Here is a 23,470-nt window from a genome sequence, read left to right on the forward strand (position 1 = left end):
TACAACTTTAAGTAGTTAAACTGCTATTTTCAACAAGTACCTCTGTTTGTAGGGATATACCACATACAATATTTCAGGAATTTAGTATTTCAGATACAGTCTTTGTTTTAACTTGTATGTGACAAATTGTATTTACTTTAATCTCTGACGTTTTTCTTATATTTTCTGAATCCAGCTTTCCTGTTCCTTTAGTTCATTATCAACTTAGGTCCTGATGCATATCTGTGTACGCTACCTCTTTTATTTCCTACTTTCAACACATTTGGATTAACTGTAATTAGAAGCATATTAGAAATATTAGTTAATAGTACAAATTATGTGATCCAAATCCAGTAAGAAACTTATTATAGCTTGCAAAATTTTACTCACAGGTATTAGGGCTAGAGATTATGATACTTTTAAGTTGAGGGAAAAATAGTTTATTTTGTTCAGTGTCCTCAAAGTGAAGCTCTGGGGAAAAAATTTAAAATATAGTTGAAAGCTAGCATTTTGCTTAGATACTGCATCTAGCATGCTGATTTTTGTAGACTGGAAGACTTCTCACACATTCTTTATGGATGGGACTGTATATCCCATGAAACATTGTGAGCCCTCATACTGAGCTGCCACAGTTTATCATGAGATGAAGTTCTGAGGCAGATAGACACCCAGCAAAGGCAATGGCACTAAAGAAATACAGACATTATTCCATTTAAATGTTTCTGGTTTTGGAAAAATTCTGGGTTCTTTAAAGTGTTCAACTTTTCAGCTACAATTAGAAATTTCCCAAGAAACCTGACATTCTCTGAAATACTTTTGCTGTTGAAAGTCTGGGTTGACTTTCTTCAACAAGCCAACTGACACAAACTTATGTCTTTTCCTTTGTTAAAAAGTCTTACAGCTCCTCTTTCAGTTAGTCATTTTAAGAATTGGATATCATGATGGAATATCTATCACACCCATAGAAGAGTTGTCCTGATAATTAGTTGTTCACGATGTTTTATTTCTGCCATATACACCCAGTTTAAATTTATCAAGATTCAACTTTGTGGAACTGTGTTTTGGTATGCCCATATCTGCTAGTTTAGGACCCCATACTAGATATGTTCTTGTGCAGACACTGATAGGCTGTTGGTAACTCTCTCTGTATTTATTATGTTGAGTTTCTTCAGTCTGTCCCTAGAATGCAAGTTTTCGTGTAAATTTTTCTTGCAACTTCTTCTGAAGCTTTCCGATTCATTAAATTCATAAATCAGGGATTTTTTTTTTGGTAGTAAATATTTTCATACCACTCTGTCTTTATGCCAAGATTAGCAATGAAATTCTTGGTTCTTACACCCATTCTCTGCATGAAAGAGTTTATTCTGAGAGTTATTTAGCTTTTGAGGTCCACTTTTATGGAGATTTTCTGTAGAGTTTCCTGTCAGTGTTTGTTTTTCTTTATTGTTGCCCTTAGGGTCAGAAAAAAATCGTGTGGATTCCTGAGTCATACAGTGAACATATACGGAAATAAAGCCTGTGAAAATGATTGGTATAAATGACTGACACAAATATTGATGATGAAGTATAAACAAGTGACATAAAATATATTGATAATATGAGGTATCTGCTATGTCGCAGTGGCCACTCATATGAGAAAGAACTGGCTCGGATCAGTTACAATTCTGTTCTCAGCTCCTCTGGAGCAATTGAAAGTAATATAAAATTAAATATAAAATATGCCTATGGTATTCACAAAACTCCATAGGAGGTTTGGTTGTTATAAAAGCAAGGTGATAAGATTTTTAAATTTTCAGAGTGATGATACTCTACAGTGTCCAGTAGTACATATTACAACAACTACTGCAGTGGGTATTATTGTTTGTGAGTACTCTTGTGTCTCTGTGCATCTTAGAGCTGATGTGAAGACAGCCCCCCACTTTGCTACTGTGATTCCAAAATAGCCTTTTCCCAAAACCTTTTAAGGAAGTGCTTCTTTTGTCTGATTTGTGACTACAATGAAAGGTGGGGGATGTTTCCCTCTTGAGGAGAGCATGAAGGCCTGAAGGAGGAACTGAAATGAAGCTTGTCTGAGCAACACAAAGAATTCAGAGAAGAATAGAAATTTCGGTCACAATATTTGGATTATTCTATTCAAGCTCCAGACTCTGCATTCAGCCATAGCTGATGCCTATCATGAGAACATACACAGTAGGAAGTTTGGGAGAAAAGAGTGAATTAAGGGGTATTTAGAATATAGCTGTGTTTGCAATAAAATTTTTAATCGGCTATTTTACAGATTCCTTTTATTTAAATTACCTTTGTCAATTTGAATAGGATCATGGAAAGTGAATTGCAGAATACGGGAGGTCTTAACATCATAGAATAGAATCACAGAATCATTTAGGTTGGAAAAGACCCTTAAGATCAAGTCCAACCGTAAACCTAATGCTACCGAGTCAACTTCATTGTACAAGTTCCTTAGATTTTAATGTTTAAGTGCATCATTCCAAGATTTCTCTTCCACTTCTCTGAGACTAGAAGACTAGCAAAAGACTGTTTCCCAAGAGAATTTGTCACAGGATGTGTCCTGCTGGGAGAAGTCCACTACTGTTCTTTTCTTCACGTGTTCGTGTCCTTTTCCAGAACTTAGTGAGTAGAATCCTTTGAGGAAGATATAAACAATTATTATTTCCTTTTAATTCATACGATATAATTTGAATCAAATGGATTTAATACCTTAAATATCATCTCTTATACTGTATTAAAGTGACTTTATGTAATACAGACCTGTGAGCAAAAATACATAATTGTAGTGCATTTCATGTGACTATACCACACGTTTTACTTGGATACACCTTGAATAAGACATTTATTTCCTACAGAAGCGTGTGATGGACAGAATTTTAAAGATAATACAATTTTTAACCATCGTTGCAACAATCAAACCTCAACTATCATCCACTGAAAATAGTTCAAAATAATTTAAATTGAATATCAGTTTAGTAGGTATGTTTATTCATTAAGAATTGCAAAATAGGATGGATTAATGCCTTGGAGCACACAATATTATTTACCTATGTGATTTTCCTCTGTAGTCAGGCTTTGAAGTTACAAATCAAAGTAATTTGTATGTTTGAGTTTACAGGACACTAAAAAGAAATAATTCTTTAAAGAGCATGTATTTTTAAAAGAAATGTAAAGCACAATTTCCAAACAGAAGAAATAATAACTTGTGGTTTTAACAACGAAGAAAGAAGAGTTTTAGTAATGAACCGTGTTAAAGGTGCTGAGTCTGCCACAAGAGCTATTGGACGTTTATCCTAACTTAAGTAAGTATGAGTTTATTTTTTAGCATCCAGTAAAAAAACCCAGAACTTGTGCAATTAGTCTTTGACTCACAATTTAACACTGTAATTGGTAACTTGCTGGTAGTGGCTATGGAAGCTAATTCAGTAGAGTGTAATTTTTATCATAATTCCTATAGACGGTTTTTGAAGAACGTGGATTGTGGTTCATTCACTACTATTACGTGCATACTCTATTTACGTATATTTTAATTTTTGTGGTTCCTTTTTTCTTGACTTGTATCTTTAATACCTTATGGATCAAACACACTGGATGAAAATGATGTTCATATTTAGAGGACATCAGTAAAAATGGCGTAATAAATAATAAATGTAAACAAGGTGGGAAATTACTGAAACAATGTTTTAAGTTCATTTAAATTCTTGCAGAATAATTATTTGCTATAAACAGAGAAAAAAAGTAAAATCTTTAATTGCTAGCTAAATACAGACTATATGATTTGCTATGATAGTCAAACCTGTGTATGGAAATAACCATATGATAATACAGTTCCAGGAGAGTTTTCAAGCTGAATTATGCAAACCCTGACAACTCTTTCCTCAAAGAGCTCTAGAGGAAGTGTGTGGGGCAGAGGAAGAAAGGCATTGTCTTAAAAACACACAATTTTTTTTTGTATCTAGGAGACAAACAGTATTACAGAGAGGGGACAGAATTTCTGGCAGTTTATTCCTTGTAATTTTGCATATAGTATTGCATCAGTTTGGCTGTGGGAAATAAGAACAACATGCAGTACTCTTGTGTAAATATTTTCTGTGTTTTGGGGAAAAAAGCATGGGTGCTTTTGGGAATGCCTGTTTTAGAGGCAAGTCTTTAATTCAATAAATGTTTGCACATTTTTACTTCTGTGCCTAAGAAGAGCATACAGCAATGAAGTGCTTAGCAGAACCAAATATACATCAATTATACCACCAAAATTTATTGAAAAGTAACTGCTTTACTGTTTAAGTCTAAGAAGGTCCTCTGCTTTCTGCATTTAGTCAGACCCACTCAGTGGAGGGTGCAAGAAATCCTGTTATAGACACTTATTGACTAATTTGCATTAAGAGATATTTCTTCCTTACCTCCATTAGTATTTGGCTTAAATCCTGAATGATTTCATTAGCTACGTAAATGCTTAATCTCTTGAAAATCCTGCTAAGCTCTTGCCCTCATTGAAAGCTGTGATAATTTGTTCTAGTTAATTTTGTATTTAAATACTTTGCCTTTCAGTTCCACTAAATGTTCCTTGATTTTCTTTTTTTAAATAATGGAGAGATGAGTAAGAACACTAATTTTACCCTGTCTGTCCTATTATTTTGCACCCCTCTGCTGTTTGTTCTTACTAGATTCTTCTTTAAACAATACCAATTTTTTCAGTTTGTCAGTGCAGTCACTGCAATTGGATGTGAGGTAAAATTAAATACTTATCAAAGTTGATGCCTTTAATCCTGTTTTTTCAACATACAGTAGTATTTATGAGACAGCTGTAATTATTCCTTTGACATATGAAAGATTTTGATTTATTCAGAGTTGTCCTGCACCTTTTTCAAAGGAAAGAGAACAATTTGTAAAAGGTTGCAGAAGAAAGCGCTGCTTTAAATCTACGTTTTATAGTCTTACTGCGAGTATGTAAGAAAGCTAAATAGCCTCTTTACTTACTTTTCCACTGGAAGTGTATGTCATTGCTGATACCTATTTTGTGTTGATATAAGGGAAAAAATGACATTTGTACTAACTCTGGAAAAATTCTTTTGGAATCTCTTAATTGGGCTGTATTGCAAGGGGATATGTTACAAGCATTTCGATACATTTTTATCCCCTCCAGAATGTTGACTGCTTCGTCAACGGGGAGAATGTAAGAATGTGGAGTTAAATCAGCAAGGAGATAGAATGGTTTCCTGTTAAATATACACCAATGCATGTACTAACATAAGTATAAACAGTAATATATAAACAGGGAATAGCTTATGGAAACAAACAAAACAGGCAGCATTCTTGAAGAGAAAGCGGTGATGGAAGTGCTTCCAAGCTACTTTGTGTTCTCACAATCATCTAGTTGATCGAGGAAGTGGAAAAAAGTCTTGATGCATCTTAGCCTTTGTGGTTTCTCCTAGGTGTAGCGCTGCATGCTTTCTACCTTTTTACCAAGTAGTTCTCATGAGTCTTAAGAGACTTTACAAGAAAGTCTGAAAACAGACTTACACCCCTCTCTCTGCTGAGGGAGGCTCCCCTTAGACCACATAATCTGAACTCGGGTATAGAAGCCTGATAGGGACTTTTCTACTAGCAGAAAACCTGTTTCCCAGTAGGATCTTATCCTATTTTCACATCTGTCATTCAACAGCCTTTTGGATGCGTGGCTACACACCCACTCCTTCATCTGTCAATGAAGATAGTCTTCTAGGTATTCATAATCTCTGCTAGAAGGGTATGCAATATCCAAGTCCTTGGAGATTGTCCTTATTGCACCACAATGAACAACACTAAGAAGATAAGATACGAGGACTGAGATGTGATGCAAGGCCAGAAGCATAGAACCACTCTCCAAACTACAGGCCCTTTCCCTGGAAACTCAGTCTCCATGGCATTTCTGAAAAATTTCTCCATCTCTGGAGATCTGCAGCGATGCCGTCTGCGGTGCCATTTACCCTCCTCCAAAATCCATGCGTCTAAACATACTGCAACACTTACTTAGAAAAACGTTACTGTTGCCAGTGTTTTAAAAACAAAACAACTAGAAAACTCTTCTCTAAGTAACACAGTTGATAGGTGGTTGGAATGCAAATGTGCATATAGTTGAGCTCTGTAGAAAAGGGTAAAGCAGAACACCATTTGGCAAAATCTTTCACAACGTTGTGCTGACAACAGGCAGATTCGCAGTCTGCCCGTCTCTTATGCTATGGAGTCCCATTAATAAAGCTGCAGGTCAAACTGAAAGAAGGGTAAGTCTTAAAAGTACCCAGTCTGATGGGCTCGAGTATTGGAACATCCATAGTGTAACTGCGCCGATGTGTCAATACACATACAATAATTTTCAGTTACTCCTATTCAATTGTCTGTTTTGATTTTCTGAAAATTTCTAAGCAACGCTTTACATATCTTTCTTTGCTTTCTTAAATATGATAAAGATACCTAGATACCTGAAGATGCATAGAAAAAGGTCTTTAAGGAGAAAATAGTTCTTGACAAGTAAGAGCTTGGTTACCAGAACAACTGATTGAGTCCATAAAAGGTAATTGTAAAATGCTTCATTTAAACTACAAGCATTGCACATATAGTAGAGCATTTTTTATATATTAAAAGGTTTTAACTAGAGAGCGGTTATTGATAAAGATATGTAACAATTTTTTTTCTTAAATAATCCTTCCAAGTTGCAGTTCCAGCTGTAATATTTTTTTTTCCTACTTATCAGATACCGTATCCAGATGCCATACATGCATTTGCAGTTAGTAATTGAAGCTGTGTATCAAACCGGCACTCATTTTTCAGAAATTCCCAGCAAAGAATTTTCTCTTGATGTGTATTTTCATCCATATCCAAATAATATTTTGGTTTTGTGGGTCTACTTAGTTTCTCTGATCATGAATAAGTTTCCTTTAGTTATAATGTTTAAAAACAAAGTTACTGTTGCTTACCTCTCATGGAATAATAGACTAGAATATTTCAGTTGAAAGGGACCTACAACAATCATCTAGATAAGGAATGAAAACTAGGAAATGAAGCTTTTTGGTTGCAAAATGTAGCAAGTCCATAACACATCTTTTCAGTACCGCAAGAAATAAGCCAGGGTGTTAGCTGTTATAGGAAGATTCTAACTATACGTTATCTGCGGAATAAACTATAAATTTGCGTTCTAATGGCTGTAAATCCCCTAGTAATTAATGACTGATTAGCAGGAAAAAATTCCTATAGAATATATAGTCTTAGAGTGGTCTTTTAAATGATTCATAGAATATGGAAAATGCATACTTTCTTTTAAGAGAGCTTTAATGGGTTGTTCTATGGAAGCGTTCTTTTATCTTGCCGTTTCAAGAGAGTAAATTCAAATGTTCAAAGAAAAGCAAGCAGTATTTCTAAACAGCTGTAGAATGCATATACCAGCTAATAGGTGCGGTAACAATTTAACTGACTTGCACTGGTGAATATGAACATTAGACACTGAATCTCAGGTTTGCAGTTTTAACACCTGTAAGTCTTCCTTAAGTCTCCCTTCTTCTCTTGGTAGGACTGGCAGCAGAAGCCCACATCCTCGGTTGCACTGAGAATTTTTAAAACCTGGAGCTACTTTACATATAGTTACTCTTTAATTACTCAGTTATAAGTTATCTGGGGTTTTTTGGAATGTTTCGTAGCAAATGCTTTCCTTTGTCAGAATGCACGTCTTGTTTATTGAAGTTACAGAAATTTATTACATAACATTTATTTACAGGGAAAGAGCAAAATGTGTAATGTAAACTTCACAAATGTATGTGCTTGTGCCATAACTTCTAAAATATCATTGTAATGGGGACTAAAAACAAGTGTGTATTTTGTTATTGCCGCTTTACTTGGTGTTTTAAAAAATCGCTGTTGACAACCTGTCATAAAATAAGACTAACTTGGGCATTTGTATTCAGTCAGATAAGGCCTCATCTACTCAAGATATTTTGTTCCTGTGAACATTCAGAATGTAGAACTAATAAATTATTAAAGGAGGATGCTACATTACTTTCTGGCACTTATATATTCTTAACAGCAGTATTACAATTGCAAAAAAATCTTTATTTCTGGTGATGTGCCAGTCACTAAAATGTTAACTTTAAATTTCATCTTTTAAGCTAAATTTGCAGACCTGGAAGACTATAAATATCCTCATATTTAATGTAGATAATGAACCTGGGTCACGGGAAGCAGAGATAAAGCTTTTCTTGTTATGTACAAACACAAAAAGCTTCAGGCTTGCAATTAAAATCTGAAGTTGAGACTTCTACTGAAATATTGGAAGTGAAAAGTAGCTGGCAGTCCTTTTAGTTGTTAAAGACTCATAAAGGTCAGGGCTAGTTCCTATTTTGTAATTACAGTAAAACACATAAAAATTTGAGATTTCAAGGAGACGGTCTAGACAGACTTGACTTTTGCTGCCCTAAGGGTGAGGGCAAAACTTTCCAGATCAAAGTATCCACGTAATATGCATGCCACCACCACACTGGAGTATTGCCTTTGTTCCTTAGCGGGACAGAGTAGAGCTTGCTCTCCCTCTGGCTCTAGGCCTTCTAGAAGGGTTTTCACAATCAGAGTTTATTCCTAAATGGATGGGTGCAAGCTAAATTTCATTCTCTAAAACTTTAGAAGAATTAAATGCTATGCAACCTACTTAATTTTTGGAGCTCTAGCCATAATCACATAGCCTTGTTACAAATGTGAAATGTGCACATTATTAGGAAGAACCAGAATTTCTTTTAGTAAGGAGCAGTTATCAGAAATTGTAAGCATCCAAAAATATTTCTGCTAAGGTGCATCACATGATTTTATGCTGCCTTCACCACAATAGACCTTCACAACTGTTGTAAATAACCTAAGTGCTTGTAGCTCTTGACAAAAGGCTTCCCACATCTTCTCCTAAATGATTTCTAGTATTAGAAGTAAGAGATTGCCAGTACCACTTTTTTTGAAAATGAGAACAAAAGGAATTCACCCCCCTGCTCTTGAACTACTACAGTTCTTTTGTTCTTGATTTCTTTGTTACAGCTGTGCACTAGCCACACTGTTGAAGTGTACAGTGTTTAGCATATGCTGTGGGTGCAATTAGTTTTAAAGCCCCTTCCTGCATGATTTCCTTCCTTTTTTTTTTTTTTAATTGTAAAGTCAGTGTTCCTGAAGCTTATTATAGTGTCACAGAAAGGGTGGGGAGAAAGAAGAAAGTCCTTATATCTTCAGCCCATGCACAAGGATGATGCAAGACAGATTAGGGTCAGTTTACATACTTAAAAAAACCACACACACAAAAGCATAATACACACTGCAGCCTTCTTACTCAAAACTAGTTTTATTTTTAAAAATAAGTTGAATGCATAGCACTCACAAAGATTCCATTGTTTTGGACATTTTGCATTTAGGAGCACCATTCTTATTTATGCCATAAAAAACACATTTTGGTTCTAATAGTAAGAACAGTGTATTTTTAATGTACACTGGTAAAGCCCTTTTAAATAATATATTGAAACTGTTCAGTGTACATTTTCTCTGTAGTCATTATGCAGCTGTAGTGTCAGAACAAAACTTAGACTAAGTAATAAATTAAAAACAAACAGCATGTAGTGGATCTTTTTACAGTTGACCTAATGTCTTAAAATAGTCAAATAAAAAATACCCTATTAAATGTAAATTTGCAGTATTAACTAACTGAATAAGCCCCCGCCCATTATAATTCCAGTGTTAAGTATTAGTTAAATTTTTATATATCAAATGCCTATGGGATAAATTTACTAATACCCCAAAAAAGAAGAGCCTATACTGTTGTGTCTAATTAAAGATGACAAGTTAGCCGATTTAAAGATTTTACAGAAAAAAAAGCTACAGGCATCTGCTGTTATTTCAAGTCATGGTCTATTACAAGACTGTACATTCATAGCATCAGAGGTAGTTAGAGCACTGAGGACTCGGACATAGCATTGCAACAAAATGAAACCGGCAGAAGGAAGTCCATTTCCCTCTTAAATGGGTAACAATGCTGAATAAAAAGCATGGCATCTTACGAGGTGGAAAGTCTCTACTTAACACTACTCTCAGACATGGGGAAATATTCATTAAGAGATGAAGAGAGGAGGGAACCCCCTCCCCTCCCCCCCAAACCAAACCAGCTTGCACTTTAATTAAGAATTGACCACACTATGGCTATTTCAAAGTTGATTCTCTAGCATAAAGCAGAGAGGGTCATCTCTTTCATTCACCCTCCTATCCCTCTTGACTTGTACATACACGCTACAAAAGCCCACAAAAAAAATTGGGATTTATGCAAAAAAACAAAACAAGAGAAATAGGATTTCTTCTCCTCAACTATAAATAGGTTTTTGTAGCATGTTATCATTCAGCCCCAGAAAGAATGAACACAGCTGTCCTCCCTCCATTCTGAACATTATGGTAAGGCCCCCCTCTCCTGTGATAAAGCCTTCATCTTCATATTGATAATGTATCTTAATTACCCCTACTTTCAAAACAGTCTCTGGAAGATTCACAATACTTCAGTGTCATTAGATGGTACACATTTTTAAGTGCTGCCACTAAGACAGGGGAGAAGAAGGTGGTAAAAGAACAAATAAAACAAAAGCGCCTTAAGCCCACACACTATAAAGATATTTTAAAGTAGTAAGAATCCTGTCATCCATACTTCCTCCTCCCATATTCTACCACAGGAGAAAGTCAGGTATCTTCTTGTATTTTAAAAAAAAAAAAAATCCTCCATTAATATCTCTACCACCATTTTCATCCAAGAGTTGGATGAGTGAAGCTTTCTACCCTCAGACTATCCACTCCACAGGAGAGAGTGTAATTCCATATAGTCATGCAATTAGCACCTTAATTGTGATAAAGCAGTTTGCTCTGCAATATATTTTTTGACCCACCCATTTAGAAGGGTAAATCTCTGCATTTTCTTCTGGAACTCCCAAATAGTAGAAGAAAGAGTTGCCCCACTATTACCTGAGAATTTTCCTCCACTATAAGCCTGACAGAACTGGATTTCTATAAGCATTTAACTGTACTTTTTTTGTACAAGTGATACTGTCAGTACAATTGGAGGATGCTTTCTGTTGGTTAATAATACATGTGTGTTTGTATGTACACAGAGGAATCACAGCCACTGTAGTAGTTCTGGTACAGTACCAGTTCAGCTGAAACTTTCTCTTTTCTTCAATTACTCGATGCCACACTGCTGGGCAGTAGTTCACACCTACGTTCTGTGAACACTAACATATCCCTTTGGTACTCTGCACATAGATGCCCTGAAGAAAAGCCACTCCACTTGCTACAGTCTCTTCCCTTTCTATCTTCCTCTCTCAACTTATACCCAATTAAGTGTACAAACCAGCAGCACAGAGTAATGAGTAGAAAATTCCCTGAGTTAGTATGAAAGAATTACTTTAAACATAAAAAGGATAAGGAGGAGAAAAGAAGGAAAAACATAGTGTCTATCCTGTGAGGTACAAAACTTAAAAACTAGCCAAAATACCAAATGCCTTAGCCTAAAGCAAATATCCAACACAAGTGCTGAAAAAGGGGCAAGAGTATGGAGTTAGCCAGATGAGATTTGTTTCTTCCTGTGGTCCCCATGTATCTGGAGAAGTCTGGCATTCAATGGATTTGTAAGTTTCAGTAAATTTAAAGTAAGTGTTAATACTGTATGGTGGTATTACATAAATGTCTTCAAAATAATACTGCATATCTCCTTCATTAAAAGTAAATCTGTAGTTAGTCCACAGCTATTTTTCTTTTGACTAGTATTTCAAAGATGTGCGTTAGAAGCACAGAGAATTCTGAGTGCCAGCGTAAGAACTTATTACCCCCAGGTATACACATTCTTTTTAGAGGGTGTTCTGTGTGCTTATTTTTTGCAGTCTGTATTTGAGCTACGGTACTGGTTGCCAATCCAGTTACTTTTTTCTGGAAAGACTTTTTTTTATTCAATTTGTTGCCCTCAAACTTATTTGAGGTTTAACAAAAAACCAAAACAATTCCCCTCAACACAACTTCCCACCCCAAACAAACAAGCACAAAACCATTTTGTACTTATCACCTCTCAAAGCAGGGAGTAATACAGGAATATCGTCCATTCACTTGATAACTCCGGTTGTAGGAGACACTTATACATGGCTTCACTTCTAGCGGAACAGCTAGTGACATTGCAGCACCAGTCTGTACATGGCCTCGAGCCTGAACACTGGACTGTAAGGCAGCAGGGCAAGTCTGGAGCGGGTAAGATGCTGTATGATTAGATGATAATATCTGTTGACAGTTTTGCTGCTGTGATGTCTGATGGTGATACTGTAATGAAGACTGATGAGCTTGGAGATACTGTGGTATGTGCTGTTGAGCATTAGCCTGCTGGGGAGTTGGAGCTGGGGTCTGAAATACAGTATGTTGGGCAGACTGACCATGTTGTCCTTTTTGCTTGTTTGCTTCCTTCACATCATTATCATGCGCACTAAAACAAATTGAGAAGACAGAATACATGAAAATAGATATTAAAATAATTTAAAACTCTTTTCGGTTAACTTTTGAAAGCACTCTAACAAATGATGCAATTATCTGAAAGCTTCCAAAGTGTTTAAAAAAAGAAAGAGAAAATCATTTTAGCCTACCCTTCAAAATCATCTAAGGTTTTAAAATTTGTTTCTTTGGGATAGAGTTTCTTTTCAGCATTTCACTTCATTTCATGCCAATACAAATAATACAGCAGTATCTAAAATTACCAGTGCAATAAGGTCTGCTAGTGTACTCCAATAAAGTGCCAGATTACCAGAACCTGAAATTAAAACTTACTTGCTGCTTCTACCTCATTTAAGTTGGATAATAGAGTATAGGGTTTTTAAAGACACGATATAAACTTTTTAGCAGGGCCTGTAGCGATAGGACAAGGAGTAATGGTTTTAAACTAAAAGAGGGTAGATTTAGACTAGATATAAGGAAGAAATTTTTTATGATGTGGGTGGTGAAGCACTGGCACAGGTTGCCCAGAGAGGTGGTGGATCCCCCATCCCTGGAAACATTCAAGGTCAGGCTGGACGGGGCTCTGAGCAACCTGATCTAGTTGAAGATGCCCCTGCTTATTGCAGGGGGGGTTGGGCTAGATGACCTTTAGAGGTCCCTTCCAACCCAAGCTATTCTATGATATCAGAGGGTTTTTAAAAGATCTACATTACAGTACTTAAAGATCATATGAATATTTATATTGGATCCTGCTTTGGTGAATGGAAATGCGTTTTTTTTTTTTCTTCCTCTCACCTTTTTTCTAGCCCACCCAGTACTTAAGTTACAGAGTTTAGCTCACCTGAATTCCCTTTGATTTACACCTGTGTTTAGCTCACCTGAATTCCCTTTGATTTACACCTATCTCAAATGTATTTAGACATACTCTTTCTCTTGCTCTTATGCTGAGGTTAAGCAGATGCCACCTACAAACTTCAGTCAGGCCTAAAATCATCTCAGTTTTTTGGTACTGCCTATACAGGGCAGATCTCTTGAAGACAGTTGGGGTTCAACCCCTCACCAATTTTTCCTAAAAGATTGCTAACTTTTTATGGTGCACTGCAAAGATGACTGAAAGGCTTCGCCACCCGCCACCCCCCCACCCCCCCCAGGTCTTTCAGAGCAATACTGAAAACACTTCTGCAACAGCACTTGCATGCTTTAGGTACTATCCCTTTCATGAGACACATTAGTGAAGCCAAAAGAGGCCACCACGGGTGACAACGTCACACTTATAAGGAAGATGTGATTCTTCCAGATACAGCTATTCTTGTGCTTCTACAGAGCACAGCTGTATTTAGATCTGCACAAGAGCAAACTTCATAATCTGTTTGGAGCATCCCTTGAACTTCCAAGGCATAGTGTCTTCAGGGTAAGTAGGAGCTCCTATGCCTTTGGTACTCTTCACTATCTCTTTTTCCTCTCCGAGTAGACTACAGAGATTGGGAATAAGTTATTTAACAGATTCTCAAAGCATGCCAAAAGATGTTCAGTGGAAATGCAAGCCTGAGATTTGTTTGTTGAAAGAACAGGAAAGAGGTTAGACCTGGTAAGGTTTTCTTTTTTGGAAAGAACAAAACAGTAATTACCTAACAGTATTACCTAAGTATTTTTAGAATAGAAAAACTGAAATTCAAAGAGAAATTTACTTTCAGTGCTAACAGCAATTAAGCATACCAACAGATGAGGAAATGGGCTTAAAAAAAGCTGCTGTGGTTAACTTACATTAATAGTCGCTCAATACATGGCACTAGGAAATCCCAGGAGTATGCAGTAAGATGATGCAGTCGGGTAGGCCATGTTGGTGAGAGACGCAAGATAATCCTTGAAGAAGCTACACACGCAGTAGCAACTAAAGAAGGGGCATAATTTAAAAATGCATGATCTAGAAAGAAGGAATTAAGAAAAAGATTCATTTAAGTTGGACATTGTTTGTCAAGACAACAAAGGACTCATTACCTGAAATATGTAACTCACCTTGCAGTGATACTTCCAGAAAGTAATCAGCATATTTTGCCATATATAACTTAGTCTTCTCTAAGCAAACCATTGGCCAGCCATCATGAAGATCAGTCTCATGGACAGCAATAGAAAGATAATAGTCGATGAAATGAGCAGCAGTTGGGAGGCACAAATTCCACTGAAATGTTTCTAGCAACAACAACTCCATATGAAGCAAATTCTGTTTTGTTAGTACCAAATTCATGTTAGTCATACAACCCAAGCTGTTCAACTGTTCAAGTTTGGGAACACTGTCTTCCTTTTCTTCAAATTTACCTTTAGGTGAACAGAAAGAAGAGGGGAAAAAAAAAAGGTTCAGCACGAGTGAACTATAAAACAGATTGTATCTAATGTCTGTGCTGGTCATATTTCAGTTCTACTATGTCAAACAAGCTTGAAACTTTCCTGCAGATGCAAAGCTCAAATGGAGGATGTCCTCGAGAGACAAAAAGGGGTATGTGCTACGAAGGGCTAAATTTCAGCAGATAATGTCAAACACCATGTAGGATATCGTGCGGTGCCATGTTTCCTGTTGGTTTTCCCACCCTGGCACACAGAAGCTGGTTGCCAAGAGCAGAAGTAAGCGGCATGAGGACATCACTGGCACTGCATACGCAAGTTTTTGTCATCAAATTATTGTATAATGTGCCCCCATCATCAATGAAATACCACTGTGATGTGACTTGGCATACACAACACCACAGCATTTGGCTTTAATCACCCTCCCGCCCTCCCCCCCTTTTTGTTTCTAAAACTCATTATATAGCTAGAGCTCTAGCCAATGTGGCTGCTTTTAATGCCTGTTATGGTAGGTACGTTTTTAGATTTCATAATCGATAAGCCGCTCCAGCATTTCAAACAAGTGGATTTCAGCAATGTGCATCTGAAAAACCACACTGCCATACATACTGTTTCAACTTTAACACTGCTGGTGGCTTCAGCTTTCCTTGGTCTTTAACTTGTCAGGCCTGTATGTTTTTAGCCTGAAGCAAAACTGTATATGTAGAAAACCCATTAATAAGAGAAACAAGTGTCACATTTCCATACAGTTTGCCATATGGTTGTGCTATTTCAGTTTCATTGCAAATTCTTTCCATCTTACACTCTCTATTCAGTACTACATGGTATCTTGTAAATGCACATTTTTAGAGAGTTTTGCAGGACTGAACATACTGAATGTTTGCTTTTTTTCAGCAATGGAGGTACTTATACAGGACTTAATCCAACACCAGTCCCAGTCTGTTACTTTTTGTTTCCCATACTCTAGTAATTACAGAAATAAAAGCTTCAGGAGTCACATAATAATTTCTCTTATTACTTCTATAACCTTATCAGATATATCACAGTGTGATTTGTCCAACTTATTGCACCACTGATTAAACTGTTTGTTTAAGTCACACAGGGCAAAAGTTTAAAATAGCATTCTGGTTTGTGCTTTCTGAACCAATTCATACACTGCTTCTCAGAAGAGTGAGTACTCCAGGCTTTCGGAGCTCTACTTGCAGCTTGTTATGAAAGATGGCAGAGGTGATTTAAAAAAAAAAAAAAAAAAAAAAATTCTCTTCAGAACATGAATTCATTTGAAAAATCTGGCATTAGTACAAAGCCAATCCATTTTCCTAAATGGAGTACACTGGTTTCTGAGGCAAGGTTTTCATACTCGGCACCTCATCTTTGCCAAGAGAAGATTGCTGGCTGGTGGCATCCAGTCAAAGCTTACCTCCCGAAGAATCTGAAATAACCCTTTTCTTGTTTAACTGTTCTACTGAATAGCTGTATTGGTGGAGACAGGGGATGCAGTGAAAGGAAGCAGTATACCAAAAATAGCCAATACCTCAGCACTCTGGTTTTCTAGTGAAGAAGGCCTAGAGCTACAATGCAATATATCTTATCTGAGAAAATGAAAACAGATTCAGAGAAACACTTCAGCAGAAACCGAACCAAGAGTTAGTTCTGCTGCCAGGACCTGTTTCTCTGAATCTATTGGTTTAAGAACAAGTGCCAGCAGGTATCCCAGCAAACTAGACCCATATCTCTTTGCGGACATCTAAAAGGGGTCCACAAATGTCAAAAGATGGATACACACCACAAGAATCTAGCAGAAGTCAACATAAGCAGCACTGTTCATAATGAGTGTTTGTAATTAATTCTGTCTTCGGAGTACTGTGCATTCACCAACATATTTCACCAGTATTACATTTTGTATGTGACAATACAGGATGTACGTCAGCCTTAGCTTGCTTAAAGAACATTGCAATTTATGAAATCTGAAGTATTCCAGAACCACACAGCACCATCAGCAGGGTGCAGTACAGTCTACATATGGTTTATTTAATTTCTTCTTTTATCACAGGTATGCAAATTTCTCATTTCCACCACTGGATCTGCCTATTTTGAGATGTCCTCAGAAAGACAGTCTTTCTATTCCTACAATACAGCTCTGAAAGTTCACCTTAGAATAATTTGTTTCCAAGCATAAACATTGTTTTTTTAATCACAGTTTGTTTTCTCTCCCCTCAATTTCATTGGGTGCCAACAGAAGTCAAAACAAGAGTCTAAAGAAAGGCTCTACCAATTGGGCCAAACTGATATACACTAATCTGTCTGTCTTTTATAATCACTTTGTTCCCCCATCTGCTATATCCCATCAAGACACGCCTTGTATTTGGCAGCAGAACCTATATTGCTCTAGTTGAAGTTTGGTGCTACATACTTACTTGCTAGAAGTAAACAGGAAAGAGCAACCACATGCAGCTGCTGTATAGATATGTCATAACGATCCATAAAGAGGTCCAACAGATACACAGCTAGATGTCGTGCAGCAGGACAGAGTCTGAACCGATTGCTCACAATAGCAATCAGATCTGCAAAGTATCTTCTCAGATGTAACTGGGGAGATTGGCCTTTGTAGGAGGGCAGCTTCAGCTCCTAGTGGACAGCAGCATGTAATTTTATTAAAACCATAATTTAGTTTGCATTGGTATCAGATTAATATAGCTGATATTCTCAAATTTATCATGGCATTTTCAAAGGATTTCTCCCCTCTTCCTTCTGTTCCCATCGTTCCAGCATCCCCTTTCACAGAACAAAATCTACTTTACAGTATTACAGAAGAACTAAGAAATAATTTGCTTCTGCATAACATTAGTATAATAATTTAAAATTTAACATCTTTTCATTGGGCAATCGGCTAGCGTGACTTTAGCTTTTACCATTTCTGTTGTACTACCTCTACTGCAAAGGCTGTACCTCCCAGGAGGGAAACAGCAAGGGTATGCCATTACTCCTGAGCTGCTTCAATGCAAAGTCCAACAGCTTAACTCAACCCCCTCCTGCTACAGCTCAATCCGAGCAATCAGACTTTGTACTTAAGTGTTTGCATGTTCCAATGCTGCCAGTTCTCCTGCAGGTGCCTCCAGGCGAAGTGCACTAACAGCTAACTGAAGGTAGCAACGTTAGGAAGAGGAAAGGGGTGTGCATGTGTCAACGTTTGCTGCATGCATAAGTTTAAAGCCTGACTTAATCCGATCTGATTGATGTTGCACTGACACTGACTACAGTGTGCTCTCAGGCATTTAGTTAAGTGTACATAAACCTCACACGGTCTCAGATTTGGGGGGGGGACCCCACAAAACAAAAGCTCTACCAACACCACAGATCAGAAAAATCTGTAGCATGATCTGTTTTGAATACAAAAGTTAGACTGGTAGAAAGAATGTTCCCCAGGCTCCTGCCTAGTAGCTAGTATCTCCTCTTGTATACAGCAAAACAGCAGTGCTGTCTTCTGTTATCATGAATAAATTTATGAGTTAGATTGTGCAGCCCAGATTAAGTAGGATTTTGAGTACAATTAAATTTCCAGCAGGACAGTCTGATGACATCAAGTTAGAATGGAGTCGCCCAAAATTGTCAAATTTTTAAGGTCAATTCAAAGTTCTGAAACACGCTATTGAAGTGAAAAAAAAAAAAACCCAAACAAATGAACAAAACCCCCACCCATACCTACTAAGCTTTAGAATTCACCTTTCACAACACTAACTTAGATTTAGTGATGGTAACTTTGGTAGCAAATAAATTGTCCTGTCCTTCTCTTGTGTTCCCCCCCGCCCCTGCAAACAAAAAAAAAGTTGCTTTAGCAGTCACACCTTCAAGAAAGATAATCCACTCATCAAGTATTATCAGGCAGCAAAAGCACATTTTTAGTAGGTTCAGCCACTGTAAACTGATTTTCATCTCTGAGCGCAAGATGTGCTTTATTATGAAAGTAGCCCCAAAGAGCAACTTTGAGTCAGTCGAAGCAACTTCAAAGCAGTTTTGCCTAAACTCTACTATTCTTACTGCACCTAGTGTTTGGCTGGTTGGTTGTTTTGGTTTTTTTTGTTACTATAGCATCACAATGCTTTCTGCAGAGGTTAAACTTGGACCCACTTACACATCCAAACGGAAGACCCAAGCGCACCGTGACCCCTTTGCTTTTTTAAAGTGCAGAGAGACAGCAGTCTGGCCAGCCAGATAAACTGTCAAGACTGAGGACAAACAGCCTGAGCGTTAACTGAGGGGAAGACGCTGTGTTTTTCAAGGTTCAGAAAAGCAAACTCCACCAAAACCCAGGCGGGCCGAGCCCGCCTCACACGCGCTTTCCGCCCGCTTCAAGCCGCCGCGCCGGCTCCCCTCCGAAGGGCCGGCTCCGATTGTTGGAGCCCTCACAAAGGCGCCGGGGCCACCACCCCTCCGCTTCCCCCGCGGCGCGGGGCCGGCAGCGGCCTCCGCCCCCCGCCGCCCCCCGGGCTCCCCGCCGCCCCCCCGCAGACCAACCACCGCCGCCGCGCCGGGCTACCTTGTAGCGAAGCGCTTGGTGGATGTCGGCAGCCAGCTGTCCTGTCCACCACTGCGCCTCCAGCTCCATCGGCGGGGCGGCGCGGCAGCCGGGGCCTGGGCAGAGGGGAGGAAGCGGCGCTCGCTGAGCGCGGGCGGGGCGGGACGGGACGGGACGGGACGGGCAGCGCCACCCTCGCCCCTTCCTCGCTCGCCCCCAGTTAAACGCGATCAGCTGCCGCCCGCGCCGCGGGGCCCCCGCGGCCCCCCGGCCCAGCTGGCCGCCATGCGGGGCACAAGTGAGGCTCGTTAAGCCGCCCCCTCCCGCCGCGGGGCACGGCCGGGCGAGGGGGGCGCGGAGGAGCCGGCGGCCGCGGCCCCCGGGGGGCGGGGGGAAGGCGATCGCGCCCCGACGCAGGCCGGCGGCGCTTCCCCCCGCCGAAGCCGCCACTCACCCTACGCAGCGGCGCGGCTGGCGGCCGCGGCGGGGCCTGGCCCGGGGCACCTGAGCGCGGCGCGGCGTCCCGAGGGCTTCCCCGCCATCACGCGGCGCCGCCCGCCTCACCCATTGTTAAAGGGCCGAGCGGGCCGGCGTGTGTACAAAGCCAGGCAGCGCCCGCCCGCGGCCGCCCGCTCGCCAATCGCCTGCCGCCTTACAGCACGGCCCGCCCGCCGGGCGCCAATCAGGGCGCGGCGCTCACGGGGCAGGCCGAGCCCCGCGCTCCGCGGCCACGCGCGGGAAGGCTTTGGGCCCGCGGAGCTGCCGTAGCCGCCCCGATAAAGGCCCGGGGGGGCGGGGCGCCGCCGGAGGGGGCGGCCCCGCCGGGAGGTGCGGCTGGAAGCGGCCCCGCCGCGCCCGGGGAGGGCTCGGGGCTTTGGCCTCGGCCTCGGCCTGTCGCGGGGACAGCGGGCGTGGTGTAACCCTCACCAGGGGCTGCGGGGCCCGTGGGGCCTTCCCGCCGGGTGTCTCGGGAGAGCCGGGTTAGCGGGGCTCTCCCCGGCCGGAGCGTGGCCGTGCTTGGGCCCCCGAGCACCCGGTGGCACCTTTTTCCTTTCTTTTTTTCTCTTTTCCCCTGTCTCTTTCCCTTTTTGATTCAGCTGTGCGGTTTTTAACACGTGGAGTGATCGTGTCAGGAGCTGCATCTCATTTAGCTCTTACGCTTCAGACACGTTTTCCCTTCAGCGGGAAGGGACGTACACCTCTTGGGCTGCAAAGGCCATGAGGCTCAAGTATGAGATTTATTTCGTGGGTGAGCTCTTGTTCGCTGTTAGTTGAATTCCAGGGAGAACGTTTGTAATAGCACGCAGCCTCCTTTTAAATAGCCTGTGCTGTTCACCTGGGTGAAGAGGCCTCTGCCTCCTGACAGGTGATTACCAAAAGGAGCTCCCACTTGTGCTGCTGGTTGAGCAGTAGGTGCCGCGCACCTGTCTTGTATTCAGGAGGCCTTTTTCTAGATGCTTTCCCCTTGTTGGGAACCCCCTGCTATGGAGATCTTACAAAATAATACTTGGTGGTTTACATCTTTGAATTCCTAAACATCCAAACGACTAGCTAATGAGAATGTAAAATCTAGTACAACAAGCAATGCAAAGTGATGGAGAAGAAGTGCTTTGGATGCATTTATGTTGAGGGAGTATATTTAATCTTTCGTTTCTACCCATGCTCAGACATGATTTTTTTTTTTTTAATTAAGAAAATGGAAACCAACTTTTTGACATAACCGGTTTAATGACTCTGTAGCCAGGGCTATAAAAGCCTGTTCCTGTAAACATGCGTGTCTAACTTTAATAGGTAGTCCTATGGACTTCAGTGATCCGTTTCACCTGAGGAGGTGTGCTCATATGTGGAAGCCCTTGTTTCTGAGGATGCATTTCTTGGGCAGTTTCCATTTATGACAGGTTTCATTATGTAATGCTAGATAGTTTTCTGAAGAAGATGTTTGAGAGGAAAAAATATTCGTAATTTTTGTGCATACATAATTGAGAAAATGCTTCAAAATACTATTTAGATTAGCTATTTGAGATCTATGGGCTATTGACAATGCAGCATTTTCCTGTTCTAGTGGCTTTTAGTCTCGTTTCTATACATTGTTTGATAGACAAGTGCATGCTCAAGCTAATTTTGATATTTGCGGATATACTGTTTTAAAATTATTTATTATTGAAGAAAGGTAATACCAATTTTTGTATTTCAAAGGTAAGATAAATCTCAAAAACAGATTCCTAATGGAGACATAGTCATTCACAACACCTTTATGGCCTTCAAAAATGTGTTGCCTGCTTGAAGAGAAGGAAGCTATTGAACACCAACATGCTAAAAACCTGTTACAATGGGCCCAAACAGGGAAGTGACGTTTCTGCTCTTACATATTGGGAGGATTTACTATTAGCGCTGCTGCCTCCCCTTAGAGCTTTTTAACCACCATGTGGATTAGTCTGTTGCTGAACTGTTAAGCGGGAGAAAAAAAAAAGAGTAGATCCTTGCTGGCTTATTTCTCAGATGAGCTTGTTTGACTTGGATAGGAAACATCATCCTGATAAAGTTATGTGCTCTGAAAGCTATTTTATTTACATTTAGTCATCAGAAAAAACAATTACGCCGTAGTTACTTGTCACATGACAAAGATGACTGAGCTGTGGAACTACCTATTTCAGATCCTTGTAACGCTTCTACATTGCCTTTTTCCAAGTTGCTACACACCCATTACAACCTATTTTAACCAAGTTATTGATCTTGTGAACAGTTACATGTGTGTCTGCTTTTCATGCAATCAAAAGATAGGTTTGGAAGGAGCCTCATCATCCTGCTCAAGGCCAGGATTGCTCCTAGCATGCATTTTTCTGATCTTGGAGACATCCAGAAAATCATCCTATTGAAAAAGCCAAAGCACTTCTGTACAGCTATGTTGTTATCTGCAGGAAGCATACATCTCAGCTTATGCCTTAGCCCCGACTGGAAGAATTGAGAACAGTCTTGGAGCCTCCAAACTGAAGCTGGTTGCTTCCAGAGTCTAGAGTTTCCAAGATCAGAGTTTAGGGGTTTAAATGGGAGTGAGAGTAGTGTAACTGTAATGAGAATAGGTTAATACAGCTTCGTTGCATGTCTTATAATCAGTCCTAAAAGTAATAACCACTGGTATTTTTTTTAACCGGTGCAGATTTTATCTACTTTTGGTGGTCAAGGCTGTGTACAGTGCTCTAAGTATTCCTGACTTAGTCCCCTGTGTGTAAGTCAGGACAGAATCAAAACAAACTCAGTAAGTCCTTAGAATAAACAGAGGATATTAAAGATTACTTTCAGTGGCAGTAGTTAGGTTTTCATTAGCAAGAAACTGGAAGTGTGAAGTTTTCCACTTAGGTGTAGTATATGGAACCTGAGAGAACAGAAAGCAGAACTAAATGTTATGAAACCATTTTGAAATGGGTATCCTCTTTCTGTGAATGGTCATGAATCACCTCACCAAATACGTGTGTCTCAAGTGGGAAATGAGATTGGCTGAGAGCTGCTGTCCATACTTTGAAAAGGTGCCAGATAGCAAGAAGCGCCGTTATTCTTGGAATTCCCCAAGAAAAAATATGACCCTGAACTACATCTAAAACAGGCTAGAAGGTAACCTGTGAAATCTGGACTAAAATGCTTGTAACATTTTTGTGGAATCTTCTAAAGAGGATGCTGCTGAAGTCGTACAATTTATGGACCTGTAATTCACAGGTTATAGTCCTAACACATTTTCAGACATGGTGGGTGAGCTGACTTCTCTTTGTAGTTATTGGGAGGTTATCTGTGTAGGTAACTCTGTAGAGTATCTGAGGAGTTGATGCGTGTATTTATGTGTTTAAGGTGCTTTTTCCTCCCCTAATCTTATGGTGGTTCTTCTTGGTCTGTGAAAAAAGAAATGTGGTTTTTAAAATACAAATGAAGAACTTGCAGGTAATTGCCAAGTACAGCAAATACTCTGATCTTGAGAACCACCATCTCTCTACATTAGAAACCTTCTCCTCCTCCTATACCGTTTCTGGTATATTGTTTTAGTGTTAATGGTACATTGACCACAGAGTACAACAGTTCCTGAAGACTGACACATTGTTTTCCTTCTGTGCCTATTGTCGTAAGATACATCTTTGA

The 23,470-nt window shown here is 39.7% G+C and overlaps 1 protein-coding gene across 1 annotated transcript; it reads right to left on the reverse strand.

Annotated features, from left to right (window-relative positions):
* Window positions 1-9,825: 9,825 nt before the first annotated feature.
* On the reverse strand, window positions 9,826-19,442 carry CCNJ (cyclin J). The gene is made up of 5 exons (XM_076338803.1): window positions 19,367-19,442; window positions 17,247-17,457; window positions 14,506-14,805; window positions 14,254-14,413; window positions 9,826-12,484 (listed from the first exon to the last, which is right to left on the reverse strand). Exons 1-5 carry the CDS (start codon window positions 19,433-19,435, stop codon window positions 12,073-12,075), a joined length of 1,152 nt encoding a protein of 383 aa, XP_076194918.1. The 5' UTR covers window positions 19,436-19,442; the 3' UTR covers window positions 9,826-12,072.
* Between the last annotated feature and the right edge of the window lie 4,028 nt (window positions 19,443-23,470).

This window comes from Aptenodytes patagonicus, chromosome 5 (genome assembly GCF_965638725.1).
Source record: "Aptenodytes patagonicus chromosome 5, bAptPat1.pri.cur, whole genome shotgun sequence".
Lineage (NCBI taxonomy): Eukaryota > Metazoa > Chordata > Aves > Sphenisciformes > Spheniscidae > Aptenodytes > Aptenodytes patagonicus.

What these genes read in the sequence shown, in the direction of transcription:
- CCNJ (XM_076338803.1), bottom strand. Translation starts at nt 19,435, where the DNA reads ATGGAGCTGGAGGCGCAGTGGTGGACAGGACAGCTGGCTGCCGACATC. An exon ending in TCTGGAAGTATCACTGCAAG is followed by an intron (nt 14,414 to 14,505) that starts GTGAGTTACATA and finishes CCTTCTTTCTAG; the next exon opens with ATCATGCATTTTTAAATTAT. An exon ending in TGTATTGAGCGACTATTAAT is followed by an intron (nt 12,485 to 14,253) that starts GTAAGTTAACCA and finishes AATTTGTTTTAG; the next exon opens with TGCGCATGATAATGATGTGA.